Source organism: Canis lupus, chromosome 6 (genome assembly GCF_048164855.1).
Source record: "Canis lupus baileyi chromosome 6, mCanLup2.hap1, whole genome shotgun sequence".
In the NCBI taxonomy this organism is placed as follows: domain Eukaryota; kingdom Metazoa; phylum Chordata; class Mammalia; order Carnivora; family Canidae; genus Canis; species Canis lupus.
This window is the reverse complement of record NC_132843.1, coordinates 60,087,958-60,106,230: the sequence shown is the minus strand read 5'-3', so window position 1 is coordinate 60,106,230 and position 18,273 is coordinate 60,087,958. Positions and strand designations below refer to the sequence as shown.

The window sequence follows — 18,273 nt, the reverse complement described above, 5'->3', positions numbered from 1 at the left end:
TAGACCAAAATTAGACAGCTCTCTTCCCTGCTCCCACTCATGCTACATATACCGCATTATTTTCACCCGCTGTAAAAATTGTTCCTTTCATAGTTATAATATTTAATTACAGTCATTTTAAAATATGCTAGCCCTCTAAGACTGAGATAGAGACTTATAATATTGTTTCAGTAAAGGTCTGAAACTGTCCTGTTCACTTTCTCATCCTCTAAAAATATTTTTCATCTTCAGATAGAAAGGCAAAAAAAGTTTTAAAATATAAAGAAATGATTAAGTTTTAAATTTATTTCATTTCCTTTACCATTGGATATGCACCAAGATGAGGTGACCACTTCTCTTAATAAAAGATAACCGGCAATACAGCTCCATGTGGAACATATACTGAACAAAGAGAACATCTGGGTGCTTTTCTTAGCATCTCTATCAACTATCTCTGTGATCTTGTGTAAGCCATCTCACCTTTTCTGCTCTGGTCTTCATTAATAAACTGGGATGTTCAGACCAACCAGAGATGAAGGCAAGATGAATGAATTTATATGCTTTGATGTAAAATTAGCTTTTTGGAAGAAAGGGGCTCTCTAAATCCAAAGTCTGGTATCATAACGTCATTTATTCTATGTAATACATATTTTTCTCTCCATTGATGTGCCTTCTTTGGAAAGTGTGGCAAAGAAATTGGCAGCTGGAGGTATAGGGACAAAAACACTTTTGGTGGAGGATGTGCTTGTCTTCTTCAACAGATAGAAGTCAACCTATGCCTTTAGAACCTTATAGTTGTATTGTTCATGGCCTTAATTCACTTATCAGGAAGCAAATGTCAAAAGATATTTCAAGGAGGACAAAAAAATAGGACAGTGTAAAAGAGATGAAGAGTTGTAGTAATTCCACTATGGTAATCATAGTGAATGGGTAGTTGCTTGAGAAGATGAGCTGTGGAAGTCATCCTCGTATTTATTAGGGAAGAACGCTACAGGCAGAGGGAAGCCAATATGAAGCTTCTAGGGTCAGGTGCAGCATGGAGGCCAGTACAACTGGTGTGAGTAGAACAAAGAGTAGCAGAAAGTCCGAGACTGGGGTAAGTGTGCTCAGGCCACGTAAGCTCTGTAGACCTATGCGTCAAGACTTGAGCTTTTCACTCTGACGTGAAAAACTACCTGGTCAAACATACTTCACCAAAAGGTACAAATCACACAGAAACCTTATGGGAATATACTGTCACTTTCTTAATTATTTTCTTTTCAGGATTTTGAATAATGACTGTGACTAAAATAATTCTGGAATATTATTATGTTTGGAAAGAGAGTAAAGGTTAATATACTTATCATATTAACTGAGGGTTAGGTTCCAAAAACCTCTGAAAATATCTTAAATGAGAAAGGTATCTGTTATGCCTGTTATCATTATGGCCAAATATTGATAAGCATCAAGTGCATTTATTTTTGTTCAAGCACATTTAGCTGAAGTTTATATACCATCATGTCATATATGCATGCTTAACATGCTTAACATAAATAACAGGACTCAAATGTCATTAATTCTGATAAGGTCTGCCACTCTTAGGATGAGTTACCATCATTAAGGAATGATACAAAATACTTTCTCTAGAGATAAAAAAAAAAGATGTACTATAAAAGTTATTTAGGCACTACTTTGAGGCAGAAGTATTTTTATGATAATTTTAGTGATTACTGAGTCTTTGCTTTGTGCTAAGTGTTGGATGTGGAATTTATCTTTCTTAATCCTTGGGGCAGCCCTTTAGGTAGTAACGATTATTAATTTCTTGGATGAATGTGGGGGCCAAGTTTCAAAGAAAAAAATACTACTTACCAATGTGAAAGTAATTTCAGAAATTCAATACAAAAGAACAAAATGTAGAAAGACAAAGTTTTAAATTGGAGGACAATGATGTAAAGAACCAAAATATCCTTCTTATAGCAAAATTTTCTAGTTACGACAGATCAGAAAACCATTATATGCTCATGAGTGCAGTGTGGCATATATAGTATGCCTGAATACTTCCCATGAATGGCAACCCAAGCCAATTCCTAGTAATTCTGTGTACAGAATTATAAAACATGAATGAACGTGAATGCTCTGCCAATTGCAATTATTCAGAAGCCCCTTTAATATTTTTGTATTATATTTAGGAAACAAGTGTTCTAATATTCTTAAAAGGGGAATTCTTCAGTTCACTTCAAAAACCTTTTTAAAAATCAATAACATTCCAACAAAGCATGACAGAAAATTGAATACACACCAAACTGTGTTCATGCACCCATTCATGTCAGTGAAATCTCAGGGTGCTGCTGTGAATCAGCCTGCTTCACTCTCATCTGTTTGCCTTTACATTGTGTAAATGATGACAATAAATAAGACAGGATATCAGTGGCTCAAGTTATTAATGAATAAAATAAGCAAATAACTTAACTCTTTATGCTATAAATTCTAAATTAGGAGAATTCCTTTTCCACAGGAGCAGAGAAGACATTTAAGGAACTGAATGGGAAGAAAGAGCAGTATTAGGCAATAGATGTGTACGGATTCAGTAAAAAAGGACCTCAAAAACAAATGGCAAAAGGTGAAAGAGAAAAGGCTTCATGAAAATGGGATTGTATGTTTTGCTGTTGGACTCCTCAAGGCAATGGGATCTTAAAGATCTGGGTAGAGAACCATTTTGTAAAGGAAAAGTGACAAGAATGAAGAGAAGAAAATTACTGACTGCATTTATATAGTTGCCAATACCATAGTGCCTGGGCGTTTTATGGACTTCATCTACCTGCTTTCCAGTAGGACATTTTCTGCTGTCTCTTGTTTTTACAGCTTGAAAGCTTATGTACTGACAGTCACTACCATTTAGCTGCTCTGAAATACAAATCCCCAGAGTCACTTTAATATATCCAATTGGTATCACTGAGACTGTAGTACCTCACTCAAACAAGCAGACCTTTCAAGTTGGCATGCCCTCAACACTTACTTCAATCTGAACAAATTGGTGCTAAGTACACAAATGTGGTGAATTTTCAGAAAGTAAAGCCATTCAGTCTCCCCACCTTTTCCTTACTTCAGCAAATTTATTCTCTATTATTTTAAGATTTTCTTCTTACTATTATAATAGGAAAATGGATTTCTCTCTGTTCAAGGAGTCTGGACACCCACAAGTATTCCATTTCTTCATATGATGACATTGGATGGGATAGCAGAGAACAGGTTTTGTACAAATAGCAGTCTCGACCAGAAAGGCTAAAAAAACAGCTCAGGGATGTTTACATGGTAACTTAAGTTTCTAATACAAAGTGTATCTCTGGTTCTTAGTGATAACCACCAGGAATCTTAATAATAATGATAAAAACATAATAACGAGGATACCTGCAACACCAACTACCATTTATGATTATTACATGCTAAGTGTTTTATAGGAGTTATGTCTTCCATTGTCACATCAATTCTCTGGAACAGGGACTATCACCTTTATTTATAGATAAGGAAAGAAAAAGAGGTTCTATTACTCTGTCCATGTTTGCACAGCTGGTAAAGGGCAGAATCAGGACTGGAACTCACACGGTCTGGTTCTAGAGTCTGTACTTTTAATTATCATGCATGCTATCCTGTTCTCCTACTGTTTTATATAATGGGCTGTAATGGAGAAGAAATAAATAATCATGGAGACTCCTATTTTCTTCTTCCTAAAAAAACCCTCAAAGAACTTTAACAATATGCACACTTCGTATTTTAAAGAGAATTAAATCACTTAGCATTATATTATTGTGCTGAGCACTGAGTAATGCATAGAATCGCTGAAGCTAATATGACAATGTACGTTAATTATCCTTAAATTAAAAAAAATGTGTTATCATATTGCAGTCCACTTAACCAGTGATTTGCCAACCTGGCTATGAATTGAAATCAGCTGTGGAGCTTTTAATCAAACACAGGTGCCTGTGTTTGAATCACAACCTCTGAGGGAGGGGAGGGGATAGCCTACTCATAAGCATTAAAAAAAAAAAACCTCTCTAGGTAAATCTAATAAGTATTTTTTTTTTTTACTTAAAAAAAAAAATTTTTTTTTAACTTGGTTCCAGGAGTGCCTGGGTGGCTCAGTCTGTTTAGTGTCTGACTCTTGATTTCGGCTCAGGTCCTGGGATCAGGCCTGGAGTCCAGCTCCGTGTTTAACACACAGAGTCTGAGGTTCTCTCTCCCTCTGCCCCTCACCTCACTCATACACACTTTCCCTCTCTCAAATCAGTCAATCAATAAATAAAATCTTAAAAAACAACAACAAAAAACACTAGGCTCCATGCCCAATGTGGGACTGGAACTTACAACCCTGGGATCAAGTGTCAGATGCACTACCAACTGAGACATCCAGGTGCCCTTGAAATTCTTTTTTTAAATTGAGGGGTAACTGACATACAGATGATACTGATTTCAGATGTACAACATAATAACTCAGTATTCGTATACACTGTGAAATGATCACTACACTAACTCTAGTTAACATTTCTCATCATGCATGTACAATTTAAAAAAAAGAAATCACACTCTTTAAGGGATAATTTGTTGCAAAAAAAGCCCATCAAAGATTGCATTTCCTGAAACAGGAAACAACCTATAAAAAATAACTACTACTGATTCCTTAAATTAAAAATTAAAAGCCCTCCAAAAAATAACCTACCTTTGTGGGGGGGTGGAGTAGATGGAGCACAGATGATTTTTAAAAACCAGTTTTTTGTAAGTTAAACCAGTTATTTGTAAGTAACTTTTTTTTTTTTTTTTTTTTTAATGATAGTCACGGGGGGGGGGGGGGGGGGCAGAGACATAGGCAGAGGGAGAAGCAGGCTCCATGCACCGGGAGCCCAATGTGGGATTCGATCCTGGGTCTCCGGGATCACACCCTGGGCCAAAGGCAGGCGCCAAACTGCTGCACCACCCAGGGATCCCTGTAAGTAACTTTTAAGGCAGTGAACAATCTCTGTATGATACTGTAGTGATGGATGCATGTCATTAGACATTTGTCCAAGGATGTTACAATATCAAAAATGAACCCTGGGGCATCTGGGTGGCTCAGTGGTTGAGCATCTGCCTTTGGCTCAGGGGTCCTGGGATGGAGCCCTGCATCGGGCTCCCTGTGGGGAGCCTGCTTCTCCTTCTGCTGTCTCTGCCTCTCTGGGTCTCTCATGAATAAATAAATATTTTTAAAAAATAAACCCTAATGTAAACTATGGACTTTGGGTGATTATAATGTGTCAATGCAGATTCATCAACTGTAACCAATGTACTATTCTGGTTGAGGATATTGGAATGGGGGAGGGCGTGTATGTGTGGGGATAAGGATATATGAGAAGTCTTTTAATTTTGCTATGAACCTAAAACTGCCCTAAAAGAATAAAGTATTAAAAAATAAATAAAACAAAATCCTGTCTTTCTATCCTCCTAAAGTAATCTTCAGTACACGAGAGATAACTACTTAGGCCAATTCTATGAGACAAAGATAGATAAATAGCATTAAGATCTTAGGTTTTACAAAGAATAATCTTTAAATATGAAAACATTGTTCAGCATTAAATGACGTTTTTGAGCATTTCAAACCAGTTATTTGTAAAACTTTCTTAATCTCACAGCTTCATTTTGATGAAAAATATTTTATGTTCAACTCTGGAAGGTACTATATCTTCTAACTTTACAGAGTTGTAAGAACTTTAAGCTTTTCTATAACCAATGTAACATGTTCTCATTATTGGTACATTTCATATATAATTGTAGGTATAATCTTTGATTTATTCATACTGTGATTTCAGTATTCATTTTTAAAATCTTAAAAAAATATATTTGGTCCTTGATTACACCAGGGTCTTTTAAGACTGGTTTGTGATATTTAAGAAACAAAACAGAGGATTATAGGGGCAGGGAGGGAAAAATTAAACAAAATGAAATCAGAGAGGGAGACAAACCATAAGAGACTCTTAACCATAGGAAACAAACTGAGGATGCTGGAGGGGAGGTGGGTGAGGAGGATAGATAACCAGGGGATGGGCATTAAGGAGGGCATGTGATGTAATAAGCCGTGGGTGTTATATGCAACTGATGAACCATTGAACTCTAACCTCTGAAACTAATAATACACTATATGTTAATTCACTGAATTTAAATTAATTTTTTAAAAAAGACTAGTTCTCAATACTTTCAGTATTGAGAAGTATTGAAAGCACAAATATTTGGCCTCTAATATAAAGACAAGAACTTACTCATACTGAGGACCAAGTATACATACAGCACTGTACAAAAACAAAAAGTGTTTACATTGGACATCGCTTCTTAGTGAAAGTATCAGAAAAAGCAGAAGCCTGTGATGTTGATTTGTACTCATTAGGCCACCAACACTGCCAAGTCTCTTTTCAAAATGTCTGTTGGCTTTATTTAGTCCCCTTTATCCATCACCCTAGTCCCGGACTTTATCTTCTCATGCAGATCATGGCAAGGTTGTCCTAACTGATCTCTCTGACTTCTTTCTCTGCTGAAAGCTATCCTGCTCTCCATTAACAGATTAGTCTCCCTAAAACATTACTTTCTTGGTGTAATTACCTTCCTAGAGATCTTTAGACAGTCAGGCATGGGGAAAAAAACCACCTGGCCCCACCTTTCACAGTCACTCTTCTGTCAACACTCTCCAACAAATTGCCTTAGACAGATGATCTTTGATCTCAAACTGGCCATATTCATTCCCCTGCATGTTTGCTAATGGTTTCCATCTATCTGCCAGATCTTAGGTGACCTTCAATAGCAATGTTAGTTCATCTACTTCCATAAAACCAGTTCTCATTATTGACATTTTTTTGATTTCCAATTAATACGTTCGTAGAAGTTGAAATTACTTGATTATATGTTCTTCAGTTTCAGGTAACAAACTGCATTCCTGCTCAGTACAGTGTTCTGCAACTGCTGTCTTTGAATAAAGTTTGAATAATGCAAGATTTCAATAATGGTGATCTCTGCCTCAATTTTTAAATAAAACAAATTTTAGTAAATAGAATTCTCTCCATTTTAAATTTGTCTCCTACAATGTTCTCATAAACCATCTGCACCAATTCTTGCTTGTTTGCAGGGAGTATTAAAACAGAATAAAAGATAATGATTACAAATTTTAACACCTAAAAAATAGTTCAGCATAGTCTGAACACCTTTTTTATCCTCCTTTAATAAACACACTGGCTCATAGAGAATTACCATTTTTTGTTATGTTTAAGTGGTGAAGTATTTTGTATACAATTTCACATGGTTGAATTTAATATGTAGTAAAATTATTAATAAATGTTCTAGTTATTTCTAAATAACATATGGAATTAAAGTGAACCCATTAAGTTAAGCTTAAGAATAACTTTTTTTATGTTTATTAATTTGAATCTTCAGATATAATTGAAATTTTTATAAAGAAGCTTCATGATAGCTTAGGTTTAAAAGTTTCGAGGTTTTATGGGATCCCTGAGTGGCTCAGTGGTTTAGCGCCTGCCTTCAGCCCAGGGTGTGATCCTGGAGACCTAGGATCAAGTCCCACGTCGGGATCCCTGCATGGAGCCTGCTTCTCCCTCTGCCTGTGTTTCTGCCTCTCTCTCTCACTCTCTGTGTCTCTCATGAATAAGTAAATAAAAATTTTTTTAAAAAGTTTTGAGGTTTTTCCTTCCATGCAACATCCTTTTTGAGATCTCACAAATTTCCAGGTTCTTAAGAAGCACATGTAAATGTAATAAGGTTTAAGTCTTCATATCTTCTTATTCATTTCCATTTTCCTTAGATATCTGTTCAGCTTGGTTTTCTTAAATTTTTTATTTGCACATACCTTTTAGGAAAATTTTATTTTATGGGGGGGCGGGGGGAGAAGGAGTGGGAGAGAAAGAATCTTAATCTTAAAAGAAAAGAATCTTAGCAGGCTCCTTGCCCAGCACAGAGCTCCATACAGGCTCACAACTCTGGCATCATGACCTGAGCCAAAATCAAGAGTTGGACACTAAACAGACTGAGCCACCCAGTTTCCCTAAGAAGATGGATATTTTACAGAAAGATGTAATTTATTAAATTGACTATGGAAGAATATAAGCAGGCTTGTAACTTATAACCATGAAAGAAATTGAATCAGTATCTTAAAATCAACCACTTATTATGGTTTGATTTCTTATGTAGCTTGACTTCTGAAAAAGAATAAATGTTGGATTACACTTGCATTAGTGTTTCTAATCAGTGACAATTCGGTTTTTCATCAGAAATGAATAAATTGACATCCTGATATCTAAATTAAAAAAGCAGCAAAAAAATCCTAAGAGTCATGCTAACCCCTAAGCATGGCAGTTGAATTCCTATTGAGTCTAACAGGTGGGAACATTGGTATTTAAAGTCTTACATCCTTTATTTAGAGGATTTCCTTAGAAAAAGAGAAAAAAAAAAGTTCTTTCAAAAATTTTCCTGAAAGGAATGTCTTCTCAAATTTTTGTGGATAGGGGATCCCTGGGTGGTGCAGCGGTTTAGCGCCTGCCTTTGGCCCAGGGCATGATCCTGGAGACCTGGGATCGAATCCCACATCGGGTTCCCAGTGCATGGAGCCTGCTTCTCCCTCTGCCTGTGTCTCTGCCTCTCTCTCTCTCTCTCTCTCTCTCTCTCTCTGTGACTATCATAAAAAAAAAAAAAAATTTTTTTGTGGATAGGATTTATCAGTTTCTCCTTATATTTCTGTCCATTTTTGCCTTATAAATTTTGAGACTGTTACTGGATACAATGTAAGATTGTTGTATCTTTCTAGCAATTTCTACATTTTATCTTTATGTAGTGACCTCCTTTATTCCTACTAATGGTTTTTGACATAAAGCTCCATTTTATCTTGTTTTCATGGAGATGCTAGCTTTTATTTGCCAAAGATATCTTTTCCTAAACTTTTTACTTTTAATCCTTCTGGGTCTGTCTTTATGTCTTTTTCATTTGCAACATTAGTAAAGAAATGGAGTCTGGCTATCTTTACCTTTTAACATTTTCAATATTGTGTTTTCTGATATAGTTAGATTTTATTTCTATTATCTTACTATGTTTTTCTATTCACATTTTAAAATGCTTTTTTCCTGATTTTCTGTCTGCTCAGATTGATCAAGTTTTAAAAATTCATTTTCTTCTCTACTGCTTTTGAAATCATGCACTCTATTTTCATTCTTTTAATAGCTGTCCTTACCATTTTAACACATATATTTAAAGCCTAATGCTAATCTTGATTTCTATCCTTCTCTTGAATAATTCAATGATCTTAAAAAACTTCAGTTCCAATTATCCCCTTCCTATCTAACATCAATATTGTTGTACACAATTTTACTTTTACCTTATCAGAACTGTGGTTATAAATTCCCAGGGATTTTTACCCTCTTCCCTCCCTGACCAGTAGTCCAGTCTAAGATAAGTAAGATTCGTGAATGAGCAGATTCTTTTCTTATTTTCAGTCATCAAGAGATCTAGTTGTATAAGGAACAATGGGATGAGGATTTTGGTTCTTTTTTTTTTTTTTTTTTTTTTTTTAAGTTTTATTTATTTAAGCAATATCCACACCCAGTGTGGGGCTCAAACTCAGGACCCAGAGATAAAGACTTGCATGCTTCTCCGACTGAGCTAGCTAGGTGCCCTGAGACTTTCCATTCTAATTTTTCACTTTGGCCCTAGGCTCATGTCCTATCTTGTGGCTATTAAAACTTAACATTCTGGGGATCCCTGGGTGGCGCAGCGGTTTGGCGCCTGCCTTTGGCCCAGGGCGCGATCCTGGAGACTCGGGATCGAATCCCACGTCGGGCTCCCGGTGCATGGAGCCTGTTTCTCTCTCTGCCTGTGTCTCTGCCTCTCTCTCTCTCTCTCTGTGTGACTATCATAAGTAAAAAAAAAAAAAAAAAAAAAAAAAAAAAAAAAAAAATTAAAAAAAATAAAATAAAATAAAACTTAACATTCTGGAATTCTAAGATTGGCAAATACCCCCAGGACAATTTACTACCTGGATATTTATTTTTTCTCTTCCAGGGGATTTCCTTTCTTTCCTAAGAAGAGGTCAACTAGGCAGTCTAAAAATATTTGTTTCATTAATATGACATTTCTAGTTGTTTCTGTGTTTTCAGGATATCTGCCATTTTTCCAGAGATGAGAGTTTTAAATTTTGAATATGCTTTCCCCTTGAGGTTAGGTGTGATTTTAGGAATCAGGTAATAGCTACCAATACCAAATAATTAACTGTAGTAAGTAGGGTCATTTAGAAGCTTAAAAATATTTAGGTTTTACCAAAATTATAATCTTCTTTTATAGAATGATTATATCACTTAAATAACTTCACTTAATGAAAAAATCACTTAAATTTAGTTTAGAAAATGCAAAGTAGTACAAAATATTTGAGTATTTTCCTGCTTATTCTAGAATTTGGAAAACACAATTACAACCTACTGAAATCATTGCAAATGCTACCAACGTCCCTTAAATGGTACTTGCAGATCTGAGAATAGAGAACAGTGTAGAAAAAGGGTAGCTCTGACAGAGTAATTTGGGTAATTGTGAAAATGGCTGAATCTCAAACTTTTGAGTATCTGAATAACATTTATTCATTCAAAAAAATTTATTTACTAAGTACCTCTTCAGTGTTATTCTAGAAGATGCCAAATTATTAAGGGAAAATCCCTACCTTTCAGAAACAGGGGAGTGCTAGGTGGGTACACAATTAACTAACTGCAATGCAAGACTGGGTGAGTTAAATGCCATAAGATTAATACCATAGCAGTTATCTCCTTCATCTTCCCTATTTTCCACTGCTAAATCCCTACAAGCAACTTTGATTCCTGTATGAGTTTCTCCTTTCAAAAGGTTAACTCTGTGCTCTTAAATGCCACACTCACTTTCAAACTCATAAACGATTTTGTGCCCTTAGTTATTTTAATATATTTTAATAGGTTCAATATCTTGCTCTCTACCAAAAATACGTACAAGTCTCCCCAATTTTTAAAAAAGGCACTTTTCCTTTTTATTAGTCACAGATTTCTCCAGGTAAGAGATGTAGCCTGTAGCTTTCACTGTCTCATCATCTGCTGTCTTTCTCAATATTATAAAATCTAACTTCTCTTCCTTCAACTCTAATGAATGAAATAGAACTGATAATTTCACAAGTTACCAAAAGTCTCCTAATTAAAAAAAAAAAGTCTCCTAATTACCAAATCCAGTGGTCATTTCTGACTTCTTTTTGTCTTTTATAACCACTGACATTGCTGGCCTTTTTCTACCTTAGCACTTGTACCACACACCATATCATCCTGGCTTTCCACCTACCTTTATGATCATTCCCTCTGGATCTCCTCTTCCTCTCTACCCCACCCCCACCCCACTCTCCCAACTAGTGTTCTTCAAGGTTCAGTTCCTGACCTCGGTTTTTTTCTTGACAGTTTCTCAATAGTAGGTCACTCACAGATGCTAAGCTTGAACTATCTTTCTTCTCTAGATGGTTCCCAAATGTCGCTCTCTACCTGTGACTTCATGTCCAATAATTAGAACTATATTTCTATCTGAATATGTACTAGCCACCTCAAACTCAATAGATCTAAACAGAACTCATCTTCTTCCCTAAAAAACTGACTCCCTTTCCCAACTTTTCAATTTCTGTTAATAGCACCACCATCTTCCCAAATTCAAAATAGTCTTTATTTTCTCTCCCATTCTGCCAATCTGTCAGCAATTCTGTTGATACAGTCTTTGAAATCTCGCCATCTTTTCATCTCAGTTTTTGATATTCGGTACATAAATATTCCTCTCCACCTGGAGTGTACTGGGTGCTGAAAAGACAGAGGACTGGGCCCCTGTTTTGAAGGCATTCACAATCTAGTTTTAATAACAAATAAGGAAACCACTAATAATACCATAGGGAGTTAAGTGTTAAAATAGAAGCACTTAGTCCATATCTGGACTTCTCTCTAATAGCTTTCAAAAAGGTTTAACTGCTTCGGGTCTTGTCCCCCTGTTTAGACATTTTCACATATGTCTTCCTAAGAAATTATTTTAGTCACATTTTTTTCTTACTCAATAATCTTTAATTCTTTCCAACTGCTTTCCAGATAAAGCTGTTACTCAATAGATTGTCATGGAAGGTCCTACCCAGCCAGCCACCAAACATCCTTCACATATTGTCTCTTATCACTACTTTACATGAACTTCCCATTCCTTTCAAATCAGTTTTTTTCATTAGACATGAACATAATTTAATATTCCTCATGACACTCCTTCCATACAGAAAACTACATTTCTATAAAAATCTACTCTATCTTTTAAGATTCAGATTAAATCCTATCTGTAAAGCAATTTTCAGTGTTCCTAATTGAAAATGATACCTCCCTTCTTCAAATTTCCAAGGCAATTTTTGCCTAGATAAATCATTTCACAATCAAGTACTACTTTATTTTCTCCGTTGTTGTCTTGAATTATTGTTAAGTCTGTCTCACTTAACTGTACACAGTTCGTGTTTTTCTCCCCAACCAAATTCTACATTTCTCACAAACAGCTTTATCTTATACCTCTTTGTATCTAGCCATAGTACCTAGCACAATATTTTGTTCATGAGCAAGATCCAAAATAGGGGCAAGGTTACGAAAGTTCAATTTGGATGAAGGCACACTGCTGACAGAAGAAATAACGTGTGCGAAGGTAGCAAAGGGCAATGTTTGTGTGTAAGATATAGAAAGTTAATCCATTTGGTGGAGTGAAGGGCTTCTTTGCCCCTCCCTCAAAAGAATATTGGAATGTCAAACAGAAGGGCCAGAATAAGTTCCGCATAAGATGTCTTGACTTCATCTGATAGGTGAGAAGGGAGCCATGGAAGGTTTTTGAGTAGAATAATGTACAGCACAGTTTTATGAAGTTGCATCAAACCAGCATTGCACTAAATCAACGGGAAGGCCTGAACATTAGTTAAGTGGCTATTGTTCAAAAGTGAAGTAGTAAAGCCCAACCAACACAAAGTACTTTCCTTTCGTCTCCTCTTTGAGAGAAACCTTTCCTTAGGAAAAGAAAGCATAGTTTAATGGGTTCTCTGACATGACTCTTTTGGTTCCATTCATCCTAGATTCACCATAAAGTAGATTCAGGTTTCTTATTTTTCTTTTGGCATCTTCACTGGGAAAAGCATGTTGTAATTAATGGTAATTATATTAGCAAATGACATAAAAGCTTTGCTTAATCCTCAAGCTATTATAAGCTATATCTAGGATAGTTTTCCTCCTAGTTCCTCTGGAAGAACTTAGTAAATTCCTGTTTATCCACAGACAGAAGTGTTTGCTACCCATGGTCTGGAAACCTCCCAAATAAGAGCAGGAGTTACATAGCTGTCTACTCTCTCAGCAACTAAACTTATTGTGGCCCTTGAGCAGCATCATGACTGACTTCCCTGTGTTTTATCTATTACAAATGCTAAGGTTTCCTTCTATTAGTTGGATAATTTATAGGAATTCGCATTTTTCTTCTAAGCATGTTCTAACATCGTGTGTCTTTATCACCTCCATTTGTGAATAAAGAGGAATTCATTAACTCTCCTAAACAGAGGATGGGAGTGGGGATAGGGCATAAATTGTAGTCACCTTTTATTTGCCCAACTCTATGTATTTGACTGATTTCTTTTTAGACATAATGGAGGTAAATAGCCAAAAAAAGAAGTAAATTAATCTTAAGGCTAGATAATTAGAATACAGAAAAATATCATGCAAGAGCAAGGGAAAGATGTTTAGTGATGACTCTACCTTCCTTTCCCATGATGCAATAGGGTTTAAGTGGTTGGTTTTACTTAGGGATATTTGTATTTGCTTTTCTTCACTGATGTTTCTCGGTGTATGTGGAGGGGAGAGGAATGGGAAGCAAGTAGAATAGGATAGGCTTTAGAGAAATGAGGATAAGAGGTACACATATTTCTTAAAGTCACCCAAATACCCAAGGTAAGTGAGGCTATGATAAACAAATTAACAGCAGCATTGATATCAAAATATATATACCTGAGTCTTTACAGAATTAGAAAAGATCTGATTAGGATGACCCTTTATACCTAAACTGCATGAAAAAAAGAAATCATTTATAGAACGTTTAGATTGACAACATAATTGAATTAAATAAAACAAAACAAAGTCATGCTAAATATAATTTAAAAAATTTTAAAGATAGATGCCCTTTAGAATGGTAGAAGATTATTCTTAGGTTATAGGTAATACTCATGAAGAATAAATTAGAAGACCATAAATTGTGCCCACTTATAATAAAGGTATATCTGTATTTAGTGAAATATAAGACAAATCAAATTTATAAAAAATAATTTCAAGGCAATTATTAATCTAACAAAAGTGTTCACAAATAGGATTTGTGTATCAAGCTCTCCTATTGCACTGATGACACAAATGGATTTATAACCTAACTTTCTTATGAATTTATTATATCAATAATTCCATGATCAATAGTTGCTTTCTTCAGAAATCTATTAGAAAACATCCATAAATGGGAAGTTTAAATGACAGCTGGTCTATGTGTCCTATTTTATATACTCAGTAGAAATCTTCTATATGAACATTACAAATATTTCACACCTTGCAGAAAAGCTACTTCTCAATCCATATGTTGGCTTTTCTTGCACACAAAGCCTATTGCCACTCTTACAAGGCAAGCCTTATTATCATTGTACTAAGAGGTATAGTAAAACAATAATATATTTTGGCTGGTAGAAGTTGTCTGAATACCATGAACAGCTGACCGGATGACATAGTAAGCTTTGCCCAGAGCTAGAACTCTTTGTTAAAGCAAAGCAAACTGTCTCTTATTTCTCACAGGCAATGTTGGTGACCCTCTTTCTCTATACATAAACAAACCTTGAAAAGCAAACAACTTAAACATATCCTCTTAATTCCTCTACCCCGTTTTAAAAATACAAAAGTGGATTTTAGAGAATTTGGGGGTCTTACTCCCCCAAAGTAAGAGAAGTTCAGACAAGAAACGGTTAAAAGAACAAGCGGAGCCCTACCGTACCCAGAAATGACAGAAGGCTCTTCTCCTCTTCCGTGCTACTATCCAGCCACTCGGCCACATCACCGGGGGAAAGGAGACTCATTCTCCAGCCAGAAAACTTTTCCATACAGAACACAATTACTGAATGATGGAATGGGAAAAGAAAGATACAAAGACTAAATTCTTGGGGGTCCAACACTTAAATTGCTGGCTAGGCTGTAATGATGAAAGAGCAAATGTGATCCTCCCTCCACTCTGAATTCTGTCTCTGTGACATCAATCTAACACAACGGGGGGGAGGGGGAAGGAAACAGAGGGTTAAAAGAGGGTGACAGAAGAGGAGGGAAGGGAGATTTGTCCTTCTGTCTCTTAGTGTTAAGCTTCAGCCTGAAAGAGAAGCCAGGATAAAATTGAATAATGATTTGTGTTTAATGACAGGAGAAAGCAAAGGAAAATAAAGAACGATACTCAAAGAAAAAGAAACAGGTTCCTACACTGAAGCAGCTTAGATAACCAGACAGCACAATAGCTAATCAGTTAAGTAAAGCATATCATCAAACAAAAACAAAGGCAAAAGAACAAATTCAGCATTTTGTTTTGTTCCGAGAAGAAAGGTTTTCAAATTTCCTTTCAGTCACCCAGAGAGAACTGCAGCCCCCTAGCCCCTTCCTGCTTTAGCTATTTCAACAGCATCTCAGCCCCCTTTGCGAAGATTTCCTGCAAGCAAAGGCAGGTTGATAAATCTGTGAATAGGAAGCTCTCATCCCTCCTTTCTTCTCCTCCTCCTCCATTCCTCCCCCCACCTCGCATGGCGACGGCATTGATCGACAATAATGGAATCTGTAACTGACTGCCAACAGCAACATTAAGGATATTACAAGTCCACTTCATAAGAATTCGAGCTGGTGGTCGGAACTTGGGGGCAACTCTGGGCTTCTAGTCAATAGCTGTCTTTCTTAGCGAGAAAGAAAAGGGGCGGGAGGAGGGATGGGGGTAGAAGAGGGAGAGAGGGAGAATAGGACAGAAGGCTGAAATCTGAAAGAAGTCAGAGAAGTGAGCTAGTTGGGCTGAAGGTTCAAAGATCCACCAATGAAGGTAATGACTGTCCTTCAACTCCTGTCACTTACACTGTCAATTGTGAAGGAGTCCGAAACAGATGGATTTTTAAACATGAATTATATTATATATTACATGCTTGGATTTAAGATTATTTCACAGGCTTACACCTCATTAATAGGTAGAGAGAAATCAAACTGTAGAGGTATTTTCAGAGACCCATAAATCACTAATATCCCTGTTCTCTGGAGATTGATTAGGTTTGCTATGAGAAAACAACACTCTTAAAAAGCTGAATTTTCCCCTGCATTAGCACCACATTAGCTGTGTTCCCAATGATCTACTTTCTTTTGATTCTAGCAGTCTGCCTTTAGTGAGAGAATTCTCACTGCTTAAGAGTTATAAACTCAAAATATCCTGAATCCAGACACTCCTATCCATGTTGACTTCACTGTTCTTCATATGGACTCCAGTTAACTCTAAGTTTCGTGAGGACACAGACCATGGCTAGAACAGTATCTGGCACTTAGAAGGTCTTCATTTAATATTTACTGAAGTTTTGTTTAGCTACTGTAAAAGTTTTAATAGCTTCAGGAAATATCAGGCTCAATATTTTATGATCTTTTTTTTAAATTTGTCATTTTGACACACAGCAACTTAAAAGTAATTCTAGAAATATTATCAATTGAGAAGACAGAAAATGTAAAAAATAAAAAGGTATTTTGAATTCATCATGTTTAAATAAATCCATAATTTATTATTCAAAATAATTACATAAAACTGAAAGGTAGTGACGTATATAAAAAACATTTTGTCAAAATCCACAGTCTACACTTGCTTAGTATCTAAACATGAATTGATAATCCCTTTGTAAGAACCTTATGATACACCAGTATCTCTGGAGCTCCCAGGTTGAAACCATTGCCCTAGAGCATCAAACTGAAACTTCTTAGTGTGATGTGGCTCCTGCTTCTTTCCTGATAGAAGCTCCCCCAGACTCTCCTTGGCTTAGCTATACTATCCACCTCACTTCCAATGCCTTTGCTTGTTCTACAACAAAGTAATCTACACAATTCATCTATTTTGTTCATTGGTCTATCCCCACTGTCTACAGTATTATCTGGCACACAGTAGATGGTCAAAAATTTTGTTGATTGACTAGTGAGGTATCATTATTTCTACCATGTATATTTGACAATATTAAACTGATTCACTGAGATTCGGCTCCAATATTACTCTCCAAGTTTTCCTTGACACCTTAAGGCAGAGTTAATAGCTTTCTTATCCATACTTTCATTGCTATTGCTCCTATTACCTTATTGAAATTATTCGTTTACATACTGATTTCTTCTACTATACCTTATGTATTTTAAAGGCAAAACTGTGCTCTACTAATCTAAAAAAAATGTTTTAATGCCTAGCACACAGTAGATGATTAATAAATGTTTATTAAATGATTAGTGAAAGTGAGACTGTGATTCTATATACCAAAGAGAAATACTAAAGAATTCCATATATTCTTGATGGGGATCCATACCATTAGTCTCCAAATCAACAACAAAAAAATGAAACCTGGTAAATGAAAAATATAAATCTTTCACTTTATTGATTTTACTAAAGAAAAGGCAGTATAGGCATAAAGATATCCTCAGAATAATCCAGTACTAGAACACTGGTTTCTCTAAACAGAGAGTTACCCAACGAGGCACCCCAAGACTGGATTGAAATTTTGTCATAAAAGGCATCACACAATTTTTCCTTACTTATAACCAGAACATAGCATGAATTAATCCTCCTTATGTAAAATTTTCCTTAAAAAGCAATAAAACTTACGTGAAGACGTAAACATTCTATATAGTAGGTTATACATTTTGCCAAGATATGAGTCAAGGGCACCACAATACTGTGAATAGGACGTTAGGAATAATGCTTGACTATGATCTTCTCAACAAATGACCAAATCCCATACATTCTGGTGGTAACTATGTTCCTCATGTGTAGTAAGTATTTATTATTGACATTTGTTGATTTTATTTTTATTCATTATTTTCCTAAAATAGTGCTAAGTATCTGGAAAATGCTTGGTGACTGAGGGCATTTACATTTCTTGTGTATATGTGTATGTGTAATATATTTGTGTGTACATGACATTTATTGGGCTGCAACTTACTGTTTTTTAGGTACTTCACTAAGTGCTTT

The 18,273-nt window shown here is 35.8% G+C and overlaps 1 protein-coding gene across 12 annotated transcripts in view; it reads right to left on the bottom strand.

Annotated features, from left to right (window-relative positions):
• The window catches only part of RASAL2 (RAS protein activator like 2), a 347,482-nt gene that overhangs the window by 89,971 nt on the left and 239,238 nt on the right, over positions 1–18,273 (bottom strand). Inside the window, exon 1 of one of the 12 annotated variants that reach the window (XM_072830780.1) lies at positions 15,040–15,254. The exons of the other annotated variants lie outside the window; for them this stretch is intronic. Coding sequence (XP_072686881.1) covers positions 15,040–15,145 — 106 coding nt within the window. The 5' untranslated portion in view covers positions 15,146–15,254. Of the gene's footprint in view, positions 1–15,039; positions 15,255–18,273 lie in introns of those variants that run through there. 12 annotated transcript variants of the gene reach the window in all.